The sequence below is a fragment of the Bemisia tabaci genome, unplaced genomic scaffold (assembly GCF_918797505.1).
Source record: "Bemisia tabaci unplaced genomic scaffold, PGI_BMITA_v3".
NCBI lineage: Eukaryota > Metazoa > Arthropoda > Insecta > Hemiptera > Aleyrodidae > Bemisia > Bemisia tabaci.
The window spans coordinates 270,328-286,915 of NW_027311735.1; the positions used below are offsets into that span (position 1 = coordinate 270,328).

Genomic DNA, 16,588 nt, shown 5'->3' on the forward strand with positions numbered 1-16,588 from the left:
GAAATTATAATATTTCTACCATTAAATTGCAATATTTTTACATCATTAAGTCGATGTATGCCGATTTTAAACAATCAAATGATCTTCATGTGTCAGAAAGATAGGCAATATGCGCAATGCAATGAAAAATTGCAACTTATTTAAATTTTACTGCAATAAGTTTCAATAAATGAGGCCCCCTCAAATAGGAGGCAGGCAACAGACACAACACTCAGTGGAATTGCAATATTATTACTACGCAATTGCTACTTATTGCGACCTGTACTACTTGGGACCTTTCACACTCAACCTTGACTGAAATTTGGAGGCCACTTTTAAAGGGTAAAAATAACAAGCAGTCAATTAAAAAATACTTCACACTTTTATTGCCTTTTCACTAAATGTAACAAGTAACCAGAGAACCTTTCCTCTACCATTCCTATAAGTGGTAAAAAATAACGTCCGTCCGAAAATACCCCCTGATACCAAGTTTCACCAAGATCGGCTGGATAGGGGCCGAGATAGCATTTTAGGCCATGTCCGCCATCTTGGATTTCTGAATTTTCAAAATTTGACCCGAAATTCGAGTTTCCCGTCCGAAAATACCCCCTGATACCAAGTTTCACCAAGATCAGCTGGACAGGGGCCTAGATAGCATTTTAGGCCATGTCCGCCATCTTGGATTTCTGAATTTTCAAAATTTGACCCGAAATTCGAGTTTCCCGTCCGAAAATACCCTCTGATACCAAGTTTCACCAAGATCGGCTGGATAGGGGCCGAGATAGCATTTTAGGCCATGTCCGCCATCTTGGATTTCTGAATTTTCAAAATTTGACCCGAAATTCGAATTTCCCGTCCGAAAATACCCCCTGATACCAAGTTTCACCAAGATCGGCTGGACAGGAGCCGAGATAGCATTTTAGGCCATGTCCGCCATCTTGGATTTCTGAATTTTCAAAATTTGACCCAAAATTCGAGTTTCCCATCCGAAAATACCCCCTGACACCAAGTTTCACCAAGATCGGCTGGACAAGGGCCGAGATAGCATTTTAGGCCATGTCCGCCATCTTGGATTTCTGAACTTTCAAAATTTGACCCGAAATTTTTATTTTACTGCAATAAGTTTCAATAAATGAGGCCCCCTCAAATAGGAGGCAGGCAACAGACACAACACTCAGTGGAATTGCAATATTATTACTACGCAATTGCTACTTATTGCGACCTGTACTACTTGGGACCTTTCACACTCAACCTTGACTGAAATTTGGAGGCCACTTTTAAAGGGTAAAAATAACAAGCAGTCAATTAAAAAATACTTCACACTTTTATTGCCTTTTCACTAAATGTAACAAGTAACCAGAGAACCTTTCCTCTACCATTCCTATAAGTGGTAAAAAATAACAAATAGAGAGCAAGTAAAAAATTTGAGTATGAATATTTACAATCAACACTTAATTCTTCGTATCGCAGAATATATGAGACATTATTAGGGTGATTTCACGATAATAGGAATAGTCGTGTCGCCGTGGGTTATGAACGACATAGGGCAAAACGATTGAAAACCAAATTAATTAATCAATAGGAATGATGTCCCTGAACCTATCCATGCTGAAAAATATGATGAATTATTATTATATTTGGACGTATTTCTGTCAAACAGAACTAAGCGCCATCGGGGGAGGAAGGTAGAGGGGAGCTTGAATTGGCGGCGAAGCCGGGTGTCAGGCTCATTCCGTCCTATACTCGCAATGCTTTTCCATGGCGCTTAGTTTCGTTTGACAGAACGCGCTATCCGGCATTCTAAATTCCTCAAAAGGAACTCAAATTGGCGCTTAGTTCCGTTTGACAGAAATATGTCCATTTAATAATATGAGACTTTAAAGGCCGAAAATGTCCGGTCGGTTACGCGTCGCCAACCCCGATTTTGAAGCAAAAGAGCAATTTGCGGTAACAAATCAGTACTGATCATGAACTCTTTAGCAATATTTGCTGAAAAGAGACTCTAGTGTTCAAGAAAATTGCCAGTTTGAACTGAAATGTTTATTATTGAGCGAGAAAAGTCATAAGAAAGAGGTGTCGCCACATTTGGCAACACATTTTTGCAGTTGTATTAAGTGCAGTGTTTATCTCGCCAGATGGAGTCAGGAGTTTCAAAACTGCCATCAAATTGTTCGCTGAAGTCTTCTTGACAAAACCATTACTGATAAGTCAGTTTTTTTACAATGAAAACTTTAATTATTATGAAAACCAGTGATTTTTACGTGTGTAGCACTAATTCCTCACTACGCAAAAACCTCAATTTAATAGTATTAAACTAAAAGGAAGTCTCCAAAGTTGAGAAAACTTTTAAGGCAGCATTAATTCCACCCCGTAACTCAAGAATTGCCGAGTTTCATCTTTTGTATCATCTTTAATCTCACATTTTTGAGTGTCGGTTACGCTGTGTCTGTTACGTAACCGACACAATTTGGCAGGTCCTCCAGCAGTCCCGCGGGAAGCGCTGATACCTGATTCAATGGCTTGTTTATCAATCACTTTAACTTTGCACTGAATTAAAATAGAGCGTGCCAAAGCTGGAAAAAGGAAGTTTAATACCTTTAAAATAAGGTAATGAAATCCTGTTAAAATTGGTGCACTTTTATTTCTAAGGTATTTCACATTTTAACTATTCCTGTTATCGTGAAATCACCCATTAGTTGAGATCGAGACATTATATAGATTATATCCTCAAGAAATCATGAGCAAATGTCAGTTCAATTATTTATGGAACTACAATTTAAATTCCATGCTTAGGCGAGGACTTATCAACAGTGAAACTGGAAAAATACTCTCATTTCGGTCACACTGAAAAAAAATTGTCGGCGTTTTTACCAAAGGTCCGTTGGTACCTTTAGCATCTCAATTTTTTTACCAATTATTGGTAATTTTACCAAGACAGACTGGTAAGCTTACCTAAAAACCGGTATTTTTACTGTTATTTTCAGGTAAGAATACCACTTGTATTGGTAATCAATTCCCGGTAACTTTGCCATTTTATCTCGGTAATTCTACCACAGTCGATAAAAAATATTGGCTTTCTTACCGGGGTCCAGTAAAATTACCGAGAAAGTCAATAATTTTACCGAGATTTCTCGGTAAAATTACCAATTCCATAAATGGTAATTTTACCAAGAAAAAACTGGGATCAAATAGAACCCTGAATTCTTAGTAATTTTACCCTTTTCTCAGTAAATGCACCGAGATTTTTTTTTTTCAGTGCACGGTTCCAAATTTTAAAACCCTCATACTGAATAAAGCTCGAGATAGAAATCAGCAGTCACCGTTTATTAAAATCTCTTTCCAAATGGACAGTCACAGATGTGGGTAGATGTAGAAAAATAACAACACCGCGCTCTACATGTGAAAGTGATGGCTGATGAACGATCCTTTGTCGCATTCTAAAGGAGCGTAAAGGGTCATTCCATTGTAACGGGTGTGACAACAATTTAACTTTAAACAACATTTTGAACTTTTTCTTGGGGTTTAATTAAAAAATGATCTGCAGCAGCAGAAAGAACTTTTTTTATAGATCATTTCAGTTTATCAGAAATTGTTTTTACCTTGTTCCATTCCTCAGAAAAAATTATAAGGCATGCGTATAACGGGTGTGACCGATTTTGGAAGTGAGTTTTTCCTCAGTGAGTGTAAAGTGGAAACTCAGCGAATTTTATGAATGTAAAAATCTGATTAAATTATATGATGAAGCCAAGGGTTTTTGCTTCAACTGCCGATGATCCGTTTTCGATTATCTGTTTTTCTTTCCTTGAAAAATGGGAAAGTTTGCGTAACGGGTGTGACAGATTATCTCTCTGAGGTCCATCCTTTCTGAGAGAGTGTAAAAGTTAAAAAAATTACTTTTCTTCTCATACTCTTATTGTAGGCAATCCTAAGCAGTAAATCAATCAACAGTTTGACGCATTTTAATGTAGAACATGCCAAAACTACATTTTTCTACAAGGAGGCCCAGATCTACCGTTTGCGTCACGGGTGTGACGTGACGTGTGTGACAAATTGTGGTTGCGTTCCAGAATTCATCGCGATGTAAATCGATTGAATCGGTTGTGCATCAAAGTGTTTCCGGGACCGATGAATAGTAGACGATTCATCGGTGCAGATCCATCAAAGCGTTTTTGGAATTCTGATTGATTCCATCGCTATGACGTAGAGTAGATCAACCGGATCAACCAGATCAATCGTACTCCGGAGTTCGATGAAGCCGATGCACGCCGATGTAGATGACGTCGCATGACGTAATTAACCTCCAAATATAAACTAAATAAGTAAATAATATTTCCTGACAATAGACAATTTTTCCATTATTCAGTATTCTCCTTTTCTATAAGATGTATTAGGTTTTTTTAGTTTATTTCGAATGGGAATAATATTGGGAGCCTGTGATAATTCGTGGTTTTCATCTATTGACTATGAAATTATGTATGTATCCAGGAAGTTTTGATCATCTGAAAGTGTTGTGTTGCCATGGTCATGATATTACCCGCGGACAGATTGGTACTAACAGATCAAAGGTCATTTCATTTTAATTTTATATTCTGCTGCAACTAGGCTCCAAGTTAATTGGCTGTAACATTGTGTAAGTGCAATATTTGAATACCTTCGTCCTTTGACAAAAGCAAAGTGCGCTAGTGGTTTTCCATCGGCACTATGAGCTATCAATTTGATACATTTTCACTTACCTTTCCGTGCCATTGCCTATCGCTTTCAGCATTGATTCAAAATTATTTTTCGATGTTAACATGGAAGTTTCATCACTAATAATTTGTATGAAGAGCTGAATTTATCTCCTGCTATAGGAATGTTCTATAATGGTTTGCAACGCCATCAATGCCAACTGGACACATTCTGCCTTCAACCCCAGATGAGTAGGGCCTACCCTCAGTATAAGTAAGTAAAAATTGAAGTTGCTTTTTCTTCATCTTAGAGGCAGTTCTGAAAATATCAGACATGCATTCATATGGGTGTTTGGGTTAGCGTCACACTGTTATGTCTTGACGTAAGTGGGGCCCGTAGGTCACAAAAGCATTATCAGAGGGAAAGGAGAGGGATCAATCCAAAATTGAGCGCCATATGTTTAATAAACAGCCTCATATCTGAATATTCTTATTCATAATTAATTTTCACTAGGAGAAGTTTCGTTGGTCTAAGTACTTCAAAGAATATACAAAATATGAGATTTTCATCCAAAATTTCTGTAGAATAGGACTTAACATCTTTGGACAAAGTGTCAAAGAATGAACACAGTCTGCGAGTCTGCGGAAGTCTCAGTACTGAGCTCTGACGCAGAGCATGATTGAATCGTCTGAAATGCTATCTAACTCATTTAATAAATATTGATAGTTACCAAGGTTTTGTTGCGATTGCTTCCACTGAAAGCCTTGTTACAAAGCCTGCCAATAAAATTTCCTGAAACCAGGCAAACTTGCATGTCCATCTGCACAACCTTAGTTCTCAAGAAATATTCAGTGGCTCAGCTTCCTTGTTGAGGACTTTAATGCTCTCCTCAATGGTTGATTTCTCGCCTGAAGTTGTTGGGGTATTCAACAATGTGTGCGAACAAAGTAGCGACAAGCCACTGAGAAAGCGATCAGGACTACTTACGTATTGAGAGAAATGCTTACTAACACTTAAACGGACAGATGACTCCTGCAGGATCATCTGTTTTGACTGCCTTTAATCAGCTGGTGAGATCAAACATCAGATCTCTAGCATGTAAGCAGAAAGATATCATGTAAAGATAAGTGTACAAGGTGTCCAATGACATGGAAAGAGCAGTTACAAATAACTTCAAGAAAGCAAAACACTCTACGATAGCAACTTCACATGGGTAAACTTTAACAGATGGCAGGACAAGATTCCAAACAAATCCTGCAGAATAATCGAAAAACTCAAATGACTGAATTGCCAGCTATTTCGCTACTAGCATGAAGCCCCAATCACTTAAAATTGAAGAAAACGAAAACAGATTGCTTCGCTGATAAGTGATAATAGTAAACAAAACAAACCCGTTCATCGAAAATTTCATCAAAGCGTTTTTGGGATCAATCGAGGATACGTCATCTGACCTTCCATCAGACTCCATCAGTTACGTCAGCATGACGCCATGTTCTACTATACTTCTGATTGACGATCCATCAAAAAGATGAATTCTGGAACGTAACCTGTCTCTCTGAGATGCATCATTTTTGAGAGAGTTTAAAAGTTAAAAAACTTACTTTTCTTCTCATACTCTTATTGTAGGCAAACCTAAGCAGTGAATCAATCTGCAATATGACGCATTTTAATGTAGAACATGCCAAAACTACATTTTTCTACAGGGTGGCCCAGACCTACCGTCCCAGGGCTTTTCTTCGGGTAACCCAGGATTCCCCTTTCGTCCCCGCGGTCATGGACCTCGCATGGCTCAAATTAACCAAAAAAAAAACCCTGGCACGGTAGGTCTGGGCCTATAGTAAAGTGAAAATATTTCGATCAAATCGGAGAGAGTTCAACGAGTTCTATTTGAAGTCCTTTTGAGATAAGGCGTATTCACTTTAAGTACTGAAATATGGCAAAAAAGTTGGCCATCTCTGTCTTATTATATGTATACATAACCTCTAATTATGCATAATGAGTGTATTTCTTGTGATAACCGTAGAAAAAATGGTGAGAAGTGAGGCATCATCTGCATAATTGAAGCCTCTTCTCATTGGTCACACCCGTAACGTGTCACACCCGTTACGCATTTTTGCCCATCAATTGTTGAGATAAAAATTTGGAAAAAATACTCCAAAGCTGTACTTGACTTGAAGACGTACGGAAAAAATTGGCATCTCAAAATGACATGAATTAAAATAGTTATGTTTTGCGTAACGGGTGTGACAGTCAATACACTAACAATAAGTTTGAAAAGTTACATATAATAAACAGTAATTACTTTTAAAAATTGAAACTTTGCAGGGGCACATTGAATCAGTTTCTTGACAACTGCAAGTATAACCTGAAACTTGGTTTTGGCGGGAATACCAGAAAACATTGCTACCAAACTGTCACTCTTTTTACAGTAGGATAAAGCTAAGCAACAGGGTTACAAAACACGTAAAAATTGCGAGAAAAAAAACAAAACGGAGGTAAACCACATATATTTCCAAAAACTAGGATCATTAAGGAGTCCAAAAATAAATATCGTTGGGTCCTTTGGAGAGTTAAAAAAAAATACCCCCCGGACTACCTAGGCGTGGAATGACCCTAAACTCATTTGGCGTGGACAGTACATCCGTCCAAAATGAATTTTTTTGGATAATTGGACCGCGTTTAACAGAAAAAAACCGAGCCACATTGGGTACCTACCGCCAAATTTCACTGGGCAATATTTAATTTTGTATAGGAGGACGTTTGTGCGGAAGGGGAATTTGAGGGAATTTGTCTCTTACTATGCAGGAAATTCTCGGAAATTTGCACAAAAATCCGCGAAACCGTTTTCGTGAAAAAATTAATTTGCCCAATTAAATTTGGCAATAACTGATGTGGGTTGGTTCCTTTCTGCTTAACGCGGTCGAATCGAACAACTTTGAAATGGAAATAGTTTCTTTCTCTGAGAGCCAACGGGTTGTCAGTTTAAGCTGGAAAAGTTGCATCCTTGTGTTGACTCGCTGGGGTACACAGAAGGGGTTCTCACACGATCAATATGAGCTATCAATATATCAAGGTCATGATGCGCGCGCAGCTTGTGCGACCAATCACAGCTCTTCGATCCATCAATATAGCGCTGTCTCCACTTGTCAAAATGGACCATCAAAATGGCTCAACGATGCGATGTTGAGTGTTGCCTCTCAAAATAGAGCGGCGCGACTCTATTTTGTTCAACAGCCATCGCAAGCAGACAACGATGATGGAAAGCATAACATAACCTTCGTTCTCCTTTACTTCTTTTCGACTCGTGCGTGCCAAAGAAATGTGACTGTAACTTAAGTGTATTGTTAGATTAATGTAAATATATTGTACAGTGTACAGTGTACATAATTATTAATTTCACTTGAGTACATGGCGACCTGTCGGGTTTGAGGTTATGTGCACTCCAAGAAGCACAACAATGCTGCTGGACCAATGAGGAGCCAGCTCTGGCGATTTTTCAGTAGCGTAAGTGGATGGGGCAGCTCAAATTTGACGGGCCAGTTTCGGAGCATCGTTTACATCGGATTCATTTTGATCGTCCATTTTGACCAATGGACACAGGGCTTATCGAGCGGCCCGCTCGATATTGATGAGATATTGATAGCCCCACATTGATCGTCTGAGAACCCCTAGAGAGTTTCAACGCAAAAATTTGGTTAATACGGGAAAGTAAAGCATAAAATAACCCTATATCCTTCGATTGACGATTTCAAGAAAATATGCCAGCTAGATTTCTTGAAGAGATTTAATAAAAAACGAGTAGTGAATACCATGGCCGCAATCGGAGGAATGCATTTCTCCGGTCTTTCCATGTTTATCTGCGCTAAATTCACCGCAACAAGTCCTAAATCAACACAATATTTGTAAGTTGGAAATGTAACCAACGTGTGTTAAAAACACAGGGTTCCCGGACTTTTCGGCGCGGGGGGTTTTCGGCGCAGGACTTTTCGGCGCACGGACTTTTCGGTGTATTTCAGTAGACAGCAAATCTGGCACCTCTGAACTCGTCGCACTGATCGCTTATCTTGATAGTTTTGTGGAATGTGTTTTGTCTTTATTTTTTAGTGACAAGGGCTCTTTACTATACGGACTCACAATCAGCTAATTTTAGCAATTTATACGAAGTTATCGATTTTTTAGTGCCACGGGATAAATACATTTTTTTTTACACTTCCATGGCCTTCTATTCCGTTAAGTCCAGTTAGTGGACCAAGCTGGTGAAGTTTCATTTCCACTCCTATATCCCTCTCATTCTTTTCCTATGTTATCGTTGTTTGGACACTTATCTGGCAAAAGGGGGTGTAAGAACTTCCAAGACTTGACCATCTAAAAACATTTATGTAGCAAATTCTTGGAATTTTTTATCAACCACACCCACAACTTCCACTTTCTTTGTCTTCCTCTCCGGGATATTCTGACAGGAAAGCGTTCTGGAAAATAAGGTAAACAGCCCCTTCTTGTATTCTAAAAACTAAAGAACGTGCGCCGAACAATCCTGCGCCGAAAAATCCCGCGCCGAACAATCCTGCGCCGAATCACTCGCGCCGAAACGGTCGCGCCGAAAAGTCCGGACACCGAACACAGAAAACTAGAAATCTCAATACGTAGGCAAAAAGTTCATTCGAGCGCTATTTTCCCTCAAAGAGATACGCTGTTTGGTGCAACACTAGTTACGACCATTCAGGAAGGCAACTGCAGACAACAGCGTATCTCCTTGAGGGGAAATTGTTCTAGAATGAACTTTTTCCCTGTGTATTGAGATTTCCAGTTTTCTGTATTTTTAACGCACGTTGGCTACATATTTCCAACTTAGATAGATAGAATAATTTATTTTTTATCCTGGGGAGGGTTTAACAAAGGGGGTTAGGTTGGGTGATCATTTACAAACATGAGATTACTTCATTATGCTGCATCTGCGAGCTAAGATTTGCTAGGCTTACAATTATGTGCATGAAAAAGCACCGTTCATGATAGGCAAGCTTTGTTTCTTGGTTCAATTATTCATTTATTATGAACGATCTTATACTCAGAATTGTTGTTAAATAGTTATAAAATATCTGTAAGCTGTTGCTTGTTTGCGTCTTTACTGAGAATGGACCGCATTAAACAGAAAGGAATCAAGCCACATCAGCTATTGCCAAATTTAATGGGGCAATTTAATTTTTTACATGAAGACGGTTGTGCGGTTTTTTGTGCAAATTTCAGTGGAAGTTTCTCCACGGTGCGAGGCAAATTCCTGAAAATTTTTAAAGAAATCCGCACTAACGTTCTCTCGTAAAAAATAAAATGTCCCTGTTAAATTTGGCAATATCTGATGTGGCTTGGTTCCTTTCTGTTTAACGCGGTCCAATTAGGTTTATGTCTTTGTTAAGGTAGCTGTGTAAATAATATTTTCGAGTGTTATATATGGTAAATGGGGCAAACAAAGAATAAGTGGTGCGCATCTTCAGGCTATTGAGTAGTGTTACAGATTGTGCACATTTCGTTAGGGTTAATTCTATGGTGCATCCGATTGATACATTTCCAACTTAACTCCAACTACATTTCCAATTTCGGAGACGTGATTACTGTCTTTACTACTCGTGCGTCTACCGCGATCAGTTTGTTGATAAAATATAGGTATGTTGGTTTGATCGATTGACCCCGATCGAAACACCCCCACACACATCTTAAAATTGAGATTTCGATTTTAATTAGATCTTTTATAAATTTAGGGCATTAAAATACAGATATGTACAAATTTTTATGAGATTTGGTTTACAACCGTTGCCAATATTCAGGAAAAACGATTTACTTTCCGAAATTTTTTTTTTTTTTTTGGGGGGGGGGGAGCATTCGTCGTTCCGACTGGGGGCACTTTTGGGAAAAACTTTATATAACCGATAAGTCTTGTTTTGACCCATAGAACACGCTCCTGCAGTGTGGCCATTTACCCCTGGATCACCCTGTATTTGTGTTCTTGTGTTACTTTTGGTTGATACAGGGTGATCCAGGGTTAAATAGCCACACTGCAGGAGCGTGTTCTATGAGTCAAAATGAGACTTTTCTGCTGTGTGAGGTTTTTTGTCCAAAAGTGCCCCCAGTCGGAGCTACGACCCCCCAGAAATCGGAAAAGTAAATCGTTTCCCCTGAATTTTGGCATCGGTAGTGAAATTAGAACTCCCCTGTATTTTCATGCCCTGAAGTCATAAATGATCTAAAAAACATCGAAATCCTAATTTAAAGAGGGGGTTTAGGGGTGTTTCGGCTTCCGCAATTGGCCGTTTAACCCTGCTAGATTACCCTGTACTAGCTAAAAATAACACATGGATACAAATATTTTTATCAGTGTATATACTGACCCATTACATTTTTTCCTAGCTTTATCATAGGCCTTTTGAGCACAAATAGCTCATTCAAAACTCTTTTGAGCACTTTCCCGATCGAGTTTCTGGGCAGCGCGTCTGTTACGATGACGCGACTCAGGGCTTTGTACGGTGCTAACTCGGATATAACGAAGGCTTGAATCTCTCGAGGGTCGAGTTCCACGCCTGGTTTTGGGACCACGAACGCCACTGGCTTCTCCCCTTGGGTATCATCAGGCACGCCTACCACGCCTGCGTCTGCTATCTTCGGGTGGTTCAGCAGGACGAATTCTAATTCTGATGGAGAAACCTACAAATACATGTTATAAAAGAATTAACATGGCGCACAGTGGATCGAGTCAATCGGATAGGTCGGACAAAATTTGGAACCTTTAGAAACCTATAACTCCGTTTATACAAAATTTTGAGGTTTTAACAGTGGCTCCATTGGTTTTCTCGTAAAATTTTCTTCTTCAAGCACCCCTTGAAATTTAAAATGTGACGAAATGAACATTAAAATTTGCAGTTTTTGTCAAGAATTTCATATCTAACCTCTCATTGACTCGATCCACTGTGCGGTGATTTGGAGGAAGGATGTGGATTCGATCGGCATGAATCGAGCGAAAAATAAAAACGTGAACCGATCGACGTCACAGATTCGATCAACGCAGATTAGATCAACACAGATTCGATCGACAAACCTGTGACTTGATCGACAAACCCTTAAATCTGTTGACAAACCCGTGAATTGATCGACAAACCCTTGAATCTATTGACAAACCCGTGAATTGATCAACATACCCGTGAATTGATCGATAAACCGGCGAATCATTCGACGAATCCCGTAAAGCAATCGACAAATTCGTGAATTGATCAACAATGTCGTGAATAGATCGAATTACTTCGATTGGTTCACGTTCTTATTTTTCGATCGATTCATGTCGATCGAATCTATACCCTCCAATTTGGAGGGATTTGAGCAAAATCAACCCAGCTGCATTTCACGTGCATGTTTAATTATTTTACAAGCAAACCAAGTTACAAAACGCCTCTTTCTGTGAATTTCTAAAAGCGTTTTCTCATACTGTTTCAAAGCAACACGACCATTTTCATTGAGGTTTTTCCCGACTAAACTGTTCAGTTATTGTAACACTTATTGTTCAGATATCTCTCTTTTTCAAATTAAATATACTTCCGCATTTTGCCACTTTCTTATTTTACTTAATAAAGAACATTGCCATACAGAGTGTACTAAACTCCATGGTAATGACATGTCGAAGAACGTTGACTTCGCGAGTCTGAATAATCGCGCTGAACGCAGTGCGGTCTGCGCGAAAGGCATAACGCCTACAAGACTGCCTGAATACTTCAAGCATTGCGCCAACAGCGCGGAACGCATTTTTAGCGCCTACAAGAGTGCACGAATACTTCACGCATTGCGCGTAAAACTCGGTGCGCGCTTAAATCGTTGAAGATTCGCCCGACCCCTTATTGCTGCCTGAGCACTCAGTTTGCGGTACGTAATTGGAAAAAAACTTAATACAATTGGGGTATATATGGATCGCATTCAGCAAAAATGAACCAGCGCCGTTACAGTGTTGTAGAATGTTGCTTCTTCATACTAATCTAAAAAATCTCCCAGAACAGCAAATTATTTCCTCCGAAAAATTGTCAATTGTAAAGGAAAATAACTGTGGAACTTTTAACACTGTACTGTATATTGAGTATTTTTATAAGAAGAGAAAAGTTGCACACTTTTGAAAACTCAGTAATCGTGCTGGTTCCTTTTTGCTAAACGCGACCCATATATTGATGGCCAAAGTGCGAAACCACGTATCTCCGTAGCGGTATTTCAAAATGTCCACTCCTGTCGTGATTTTCCGAAGAGTAACAAGCCAACATTATGCCTTGAAATTTTTGCAGAATATTTTACTGATCGCTACTGACCCGGATGAAAAGTCAGGGATGTTTTCAAGAAATTACACATGTTCAGTTTTTCAGAGAAAAATTGAAACGTGACAGGACGTTTGCGACGTCGCAAACGGAAATCCGTGGTTTTGCCTTTTGGCCATCGAAATTCAAAAAAGAGACGAACTGTAAGAAGTTTCGGCACTCTTACCGAACGTCCTCCGACTTTGATGAGATCTTTTGATCGACCAGCCAAGTGAAACATACCATCCTCGTCATAGTAAACCGTGTCTCCGGTTTTGAGCCAGTCACCATCAAAAGTATCCTGAGTTGCTTTTTCATTGTTGAAGTAACCTTTCTTCACCTGTTGTGGAAAAGAAAAGGAAAAAAGAGAGAAAAAAACTCACCGGCGCAAAAGGGATCGAGTCAATGGGAGAGGCCAACAACATTTGGAAACTTTAAAAGCTTATATCTCTATTTATACAAAACTTTGAGATTTTAAAAGTGGCTTAATTGGTTTTCTCGTGAAATTCTCTTGTGGGAACAACCCTTATTATTTAAAAAGTGACGAATCGAACATCAAAATTTGCAGTTTTAGTCAAAAATTTCATGTCCGACCTCTCTCATTGACTTGATCCACTTTGCGACGTGGAAAAGCTAACCCGGAAAATACGCACATGCTGATTGTGAGAGGTGAAATGGTCACTGCTGCAGTCACCATCAGTAGGTCACTAAACCATGAACGAATTTCGACTTACGAATACATATTTCTGAGGGTAAATGACGCGTGAAACACGCTGAATGATTTCAGATTTTTATCAAAGGTCTTTCTACTCCTCGTATGAGAAAATAATGAGAAAGTCAAAAGTATATCTTTAGAATCAAAGAATCGAATCTCATTCATGTTATGTAGTTAACAGCGTAAAATTTTTGAGAATATCTTATCCGCAAAATAAATTGCGACCTCGATGTTGGATTAAGAATATAACTTACAAAGAAGAATTCGTTCCACATTGAAATATGGGTTTTATTTTAACAAACATCAATGGAATCGAGAGGAGACAGCGATTTCACTGCCGTGGCTGTGGTACATCACTTCCATCGTTTTCCCGCCATTCCAGCGCGTCTGAAATTCTGAGTCTTTAGACTTTTTAAGAGCGGGCTTGACCGCGATATTAGCTCCAAAAATACTCAATGAATCACCACGTAATCTACGCTTCTAGTAATTTCAGAATATTAAATTAAAAACACAAGGTTTCGTGACCCGTTCTTAATTTCCGAAGAATATACATTGCATTATATCCAAAATCGAGAAATTTGATTAAGAAACCAGATGAGTTTCAAAATGCATCTTGTAAATTTTCATGATTATTGCATAGCTCTTACAGCTCTCACTCATGATGCAGCAAATTCGAAACAATGACTGCACTGGTTCTCTTCATTAGAATACTAAAATACAACTATTCGTACTCCGGAGATGTCTGTGCTGCATATTCAAAAAATTGAAGGCGCGCTTAATTTTCCAATTGATTCATTAAGAGTGTGATTGACACTCATAAGGGAGAAATGCTTCACGCTCGCATTTTTTTCCGTTAAAAAGGACATGAGAGCATTCCAAATTCGGCCACTTTTTAAAGAAGCGCGCATAAAATAACAAAGGTGAAGTTCGTTAAAGTGAATAATCACAACATAATGCTCTATTGACTTGAATAATCTAGAGACTAAGGTAAATGTACCTACCTGGGGTCCCCGAATACACAGCTCTCCTACCTCTCCAGGCCTGAGACTTTTCCCACAAGTATCAATAACTTTCAATTCTGTGTTGGGTTCTGGGTATCCCAAGTTCAGGGGGTTTTGATCGTTTTGCAGCGCCATGAATAAAGGCCACACCTCGGTCAAACCGAACACTTTGGAAGAAGAAAGGAAATATTTCTAAATAATAATTATCAAACTATAAAAAAGGGAGAGGCAACTTCAAATATTCAGATAGAAACTTCGTGGAGGGGGGGGGGCACCGTAAGTCAATTATGGTACAAAAATTTAAAAAATTTCGTTACTCACTTGGGGTAAAATTTCTCAAACATTTTACCGCAAGTGAACCCCGCACCCCCTTGGCATCCAAGAAGCCCAACCCCCAAAGGCTGCCCCGCCTGACATCGAAGCAACCCAACCCTCGGGGTTGCCCCCTTTGGCATCCAAAGAGCCCAACCCCCAGGGGCAGCCTCACCTGGCATCCAAACAAACCAACCCTCGGGGCTGCCCCCCTTGGCATCCAAAAAGCCCAACCCCCAGGGGCTGCCCCACCTGACATCCAAGAAGCGGGAAACGCCGAGGTGAACCCGTTGTGCGTGAGATGCGCCGGATCAAGGGAAGGGTCCAGGACGAGATATACAATTCTACACTGAAGCCCGAGATACGCGTAAAAAGTTCTACGGTTTTTGGTGACCTCTCAATTTTTTTCGATTATGGTTCCTTGCTAGCATTTTGACGACATCTTCAACATCACCTTCATGCAGGTAACTCATAATTGACAAAAGTTGAGATACGCACCTCTGAACTTTCACCACCGATATATGTGATTCTACCGTGCTGATGAAAAACGCCGTGCAAACATCCAAGAGTTGCCGAATTTCCCCGAATAAAAGGTGTATTTTGGAGGTAAGTTATGTATATTTTCCCCTGAAATTGCCGGACACATTAGATTAAATTGTTTGAAAAATTCTAAGAAAAATATACAACTGCAGTTTTCTTGGAAATTCGTATTTTATTGGAGGAAAATTGGCAACGCCTGAATGTAGATACATACGGCGTTTTTCCGTAGCCCGGCAGTATTGGTCTCCTGAAGAAACGGCCATTGAGTGTATCGATTGTTATATTCCCTGCATTCCCAGTATTCTTTCATTGAACAGCATTACAAGTCGTGTTGATGATATTCTTTACTTTAATTTTCTGAGATTGTGTAATGGACCACTAGACAAGGTACGATTTTAAGCATTCTGATACATATTTGGACGTATTTCTACCAAACAGACCTATGTGTAAGTGAGAAATATGGGGTATGCTCGTTAGTTCTCTGGCCGTAAGAGTGAATGGGAATAATAAAGCGCCAGTGACGTCAGCGGCAATGATCGAGCTGGGGAGCGAGGAGCGCGATCTTCGTCTGGGCGCTTTAACTCATGAGCCCTGTTCACAACGCTCTTTTGCCATGCCCGCGGCTCATGAGTTCCGCGTTCAGTTGGCACATAGGTCTGTTTGATAGAATGCAATATCCCGCTTTTCCAATTCTTCAAAAGGAACCACGCCCACTTTTACATTGTTTCTTATACAGATTTCTAGAGCACACCCCATATTTCTCACCTCCACATATAGGTCTGTTTGGTAGAAATACGTCCATTTCTTAATTAGAATTTCACGTAAAACACGATTCGCGCAACGAAAATTACTTAACCGACTCCTAACGAAGATATTAACGTTTTTATTTCACATTGGTTACGAGGAATTTGAACTGCCCGCTGACAAGAAACTCAAAGCTCTGCGTGAGTCAAATCGCGCAGTACAACGGTTTCAGCAAGCTTCTCAATCGAGCAATTTTCAGTTCCCACCATGTGTTGCTCAAACTGTAAGCAATTTGCTATAGGTGAGCCAAAGCG

At 39.6% G+C, this 16,588-nt stretch overlaps 1 protein-coding gene and 1 long non-coding RNA gene across 2 annotated transcripts in view; one reads left to right on the forward strand and one right to left on the reverse strand.

Annotated features, from left to right (window-relative positions):
* Nucleotides 1-16,588, forward strand: part of LOC109037826 (uncharacterized) — a 308,967-nt gene that overhangs the window by 267,606 nt on the left and 24,773 nt on the right. The window lies entirely within an intron of this gene.
* On the reverse strand, nucleotides 11,011-14,840 carry LOC140225750 (uncharacterized). The gene is made up of 3 exons (XM_072305643.1): nucleotides 14,679-14,840; nucleotides 13,150-13,302; nucleotides 11,011-11,340 (listed from the first exon to the last, which is right to left on the reverse strand). Exons 1-3 carry the CDS (start codon nucleotides 14,811-14,813, stop codon nucleotides 11,011-11,013), a joined length of 618 nt encoding a protein of 205 aa, XP_072161744.1. The 5' UTR covers nucleotides 14,814-14,840.

What these genes read in the sequence shown, in the direction of transcription:
- LOC140225750 (XM_072305643.1), bottom strand. Translation starts at nt 14,813, where the DNA reads ATGGCGCTGCAAAACGATCAAAACCCCCTGAACTTGGGATACCCAGAA. An exon ending in TGTGTATTCGGGGACCCCAG is followed by an intron (nt 13,303 to 14,678) that starts GTAGGTACATTT and finishes TTTCCACAACAG; the next exon opens with GTGAAGAAAGGTTACTTCAA. An exon ending in TCAAAGTCGGAGGACGTTCG is followed by an intron (nt 11,341 to 13,149) that starts GTAAGAGTGCCG and finishes ATGTATTTGTAG; the next exon opens with GTTTCTCCATCAGAATTAGA.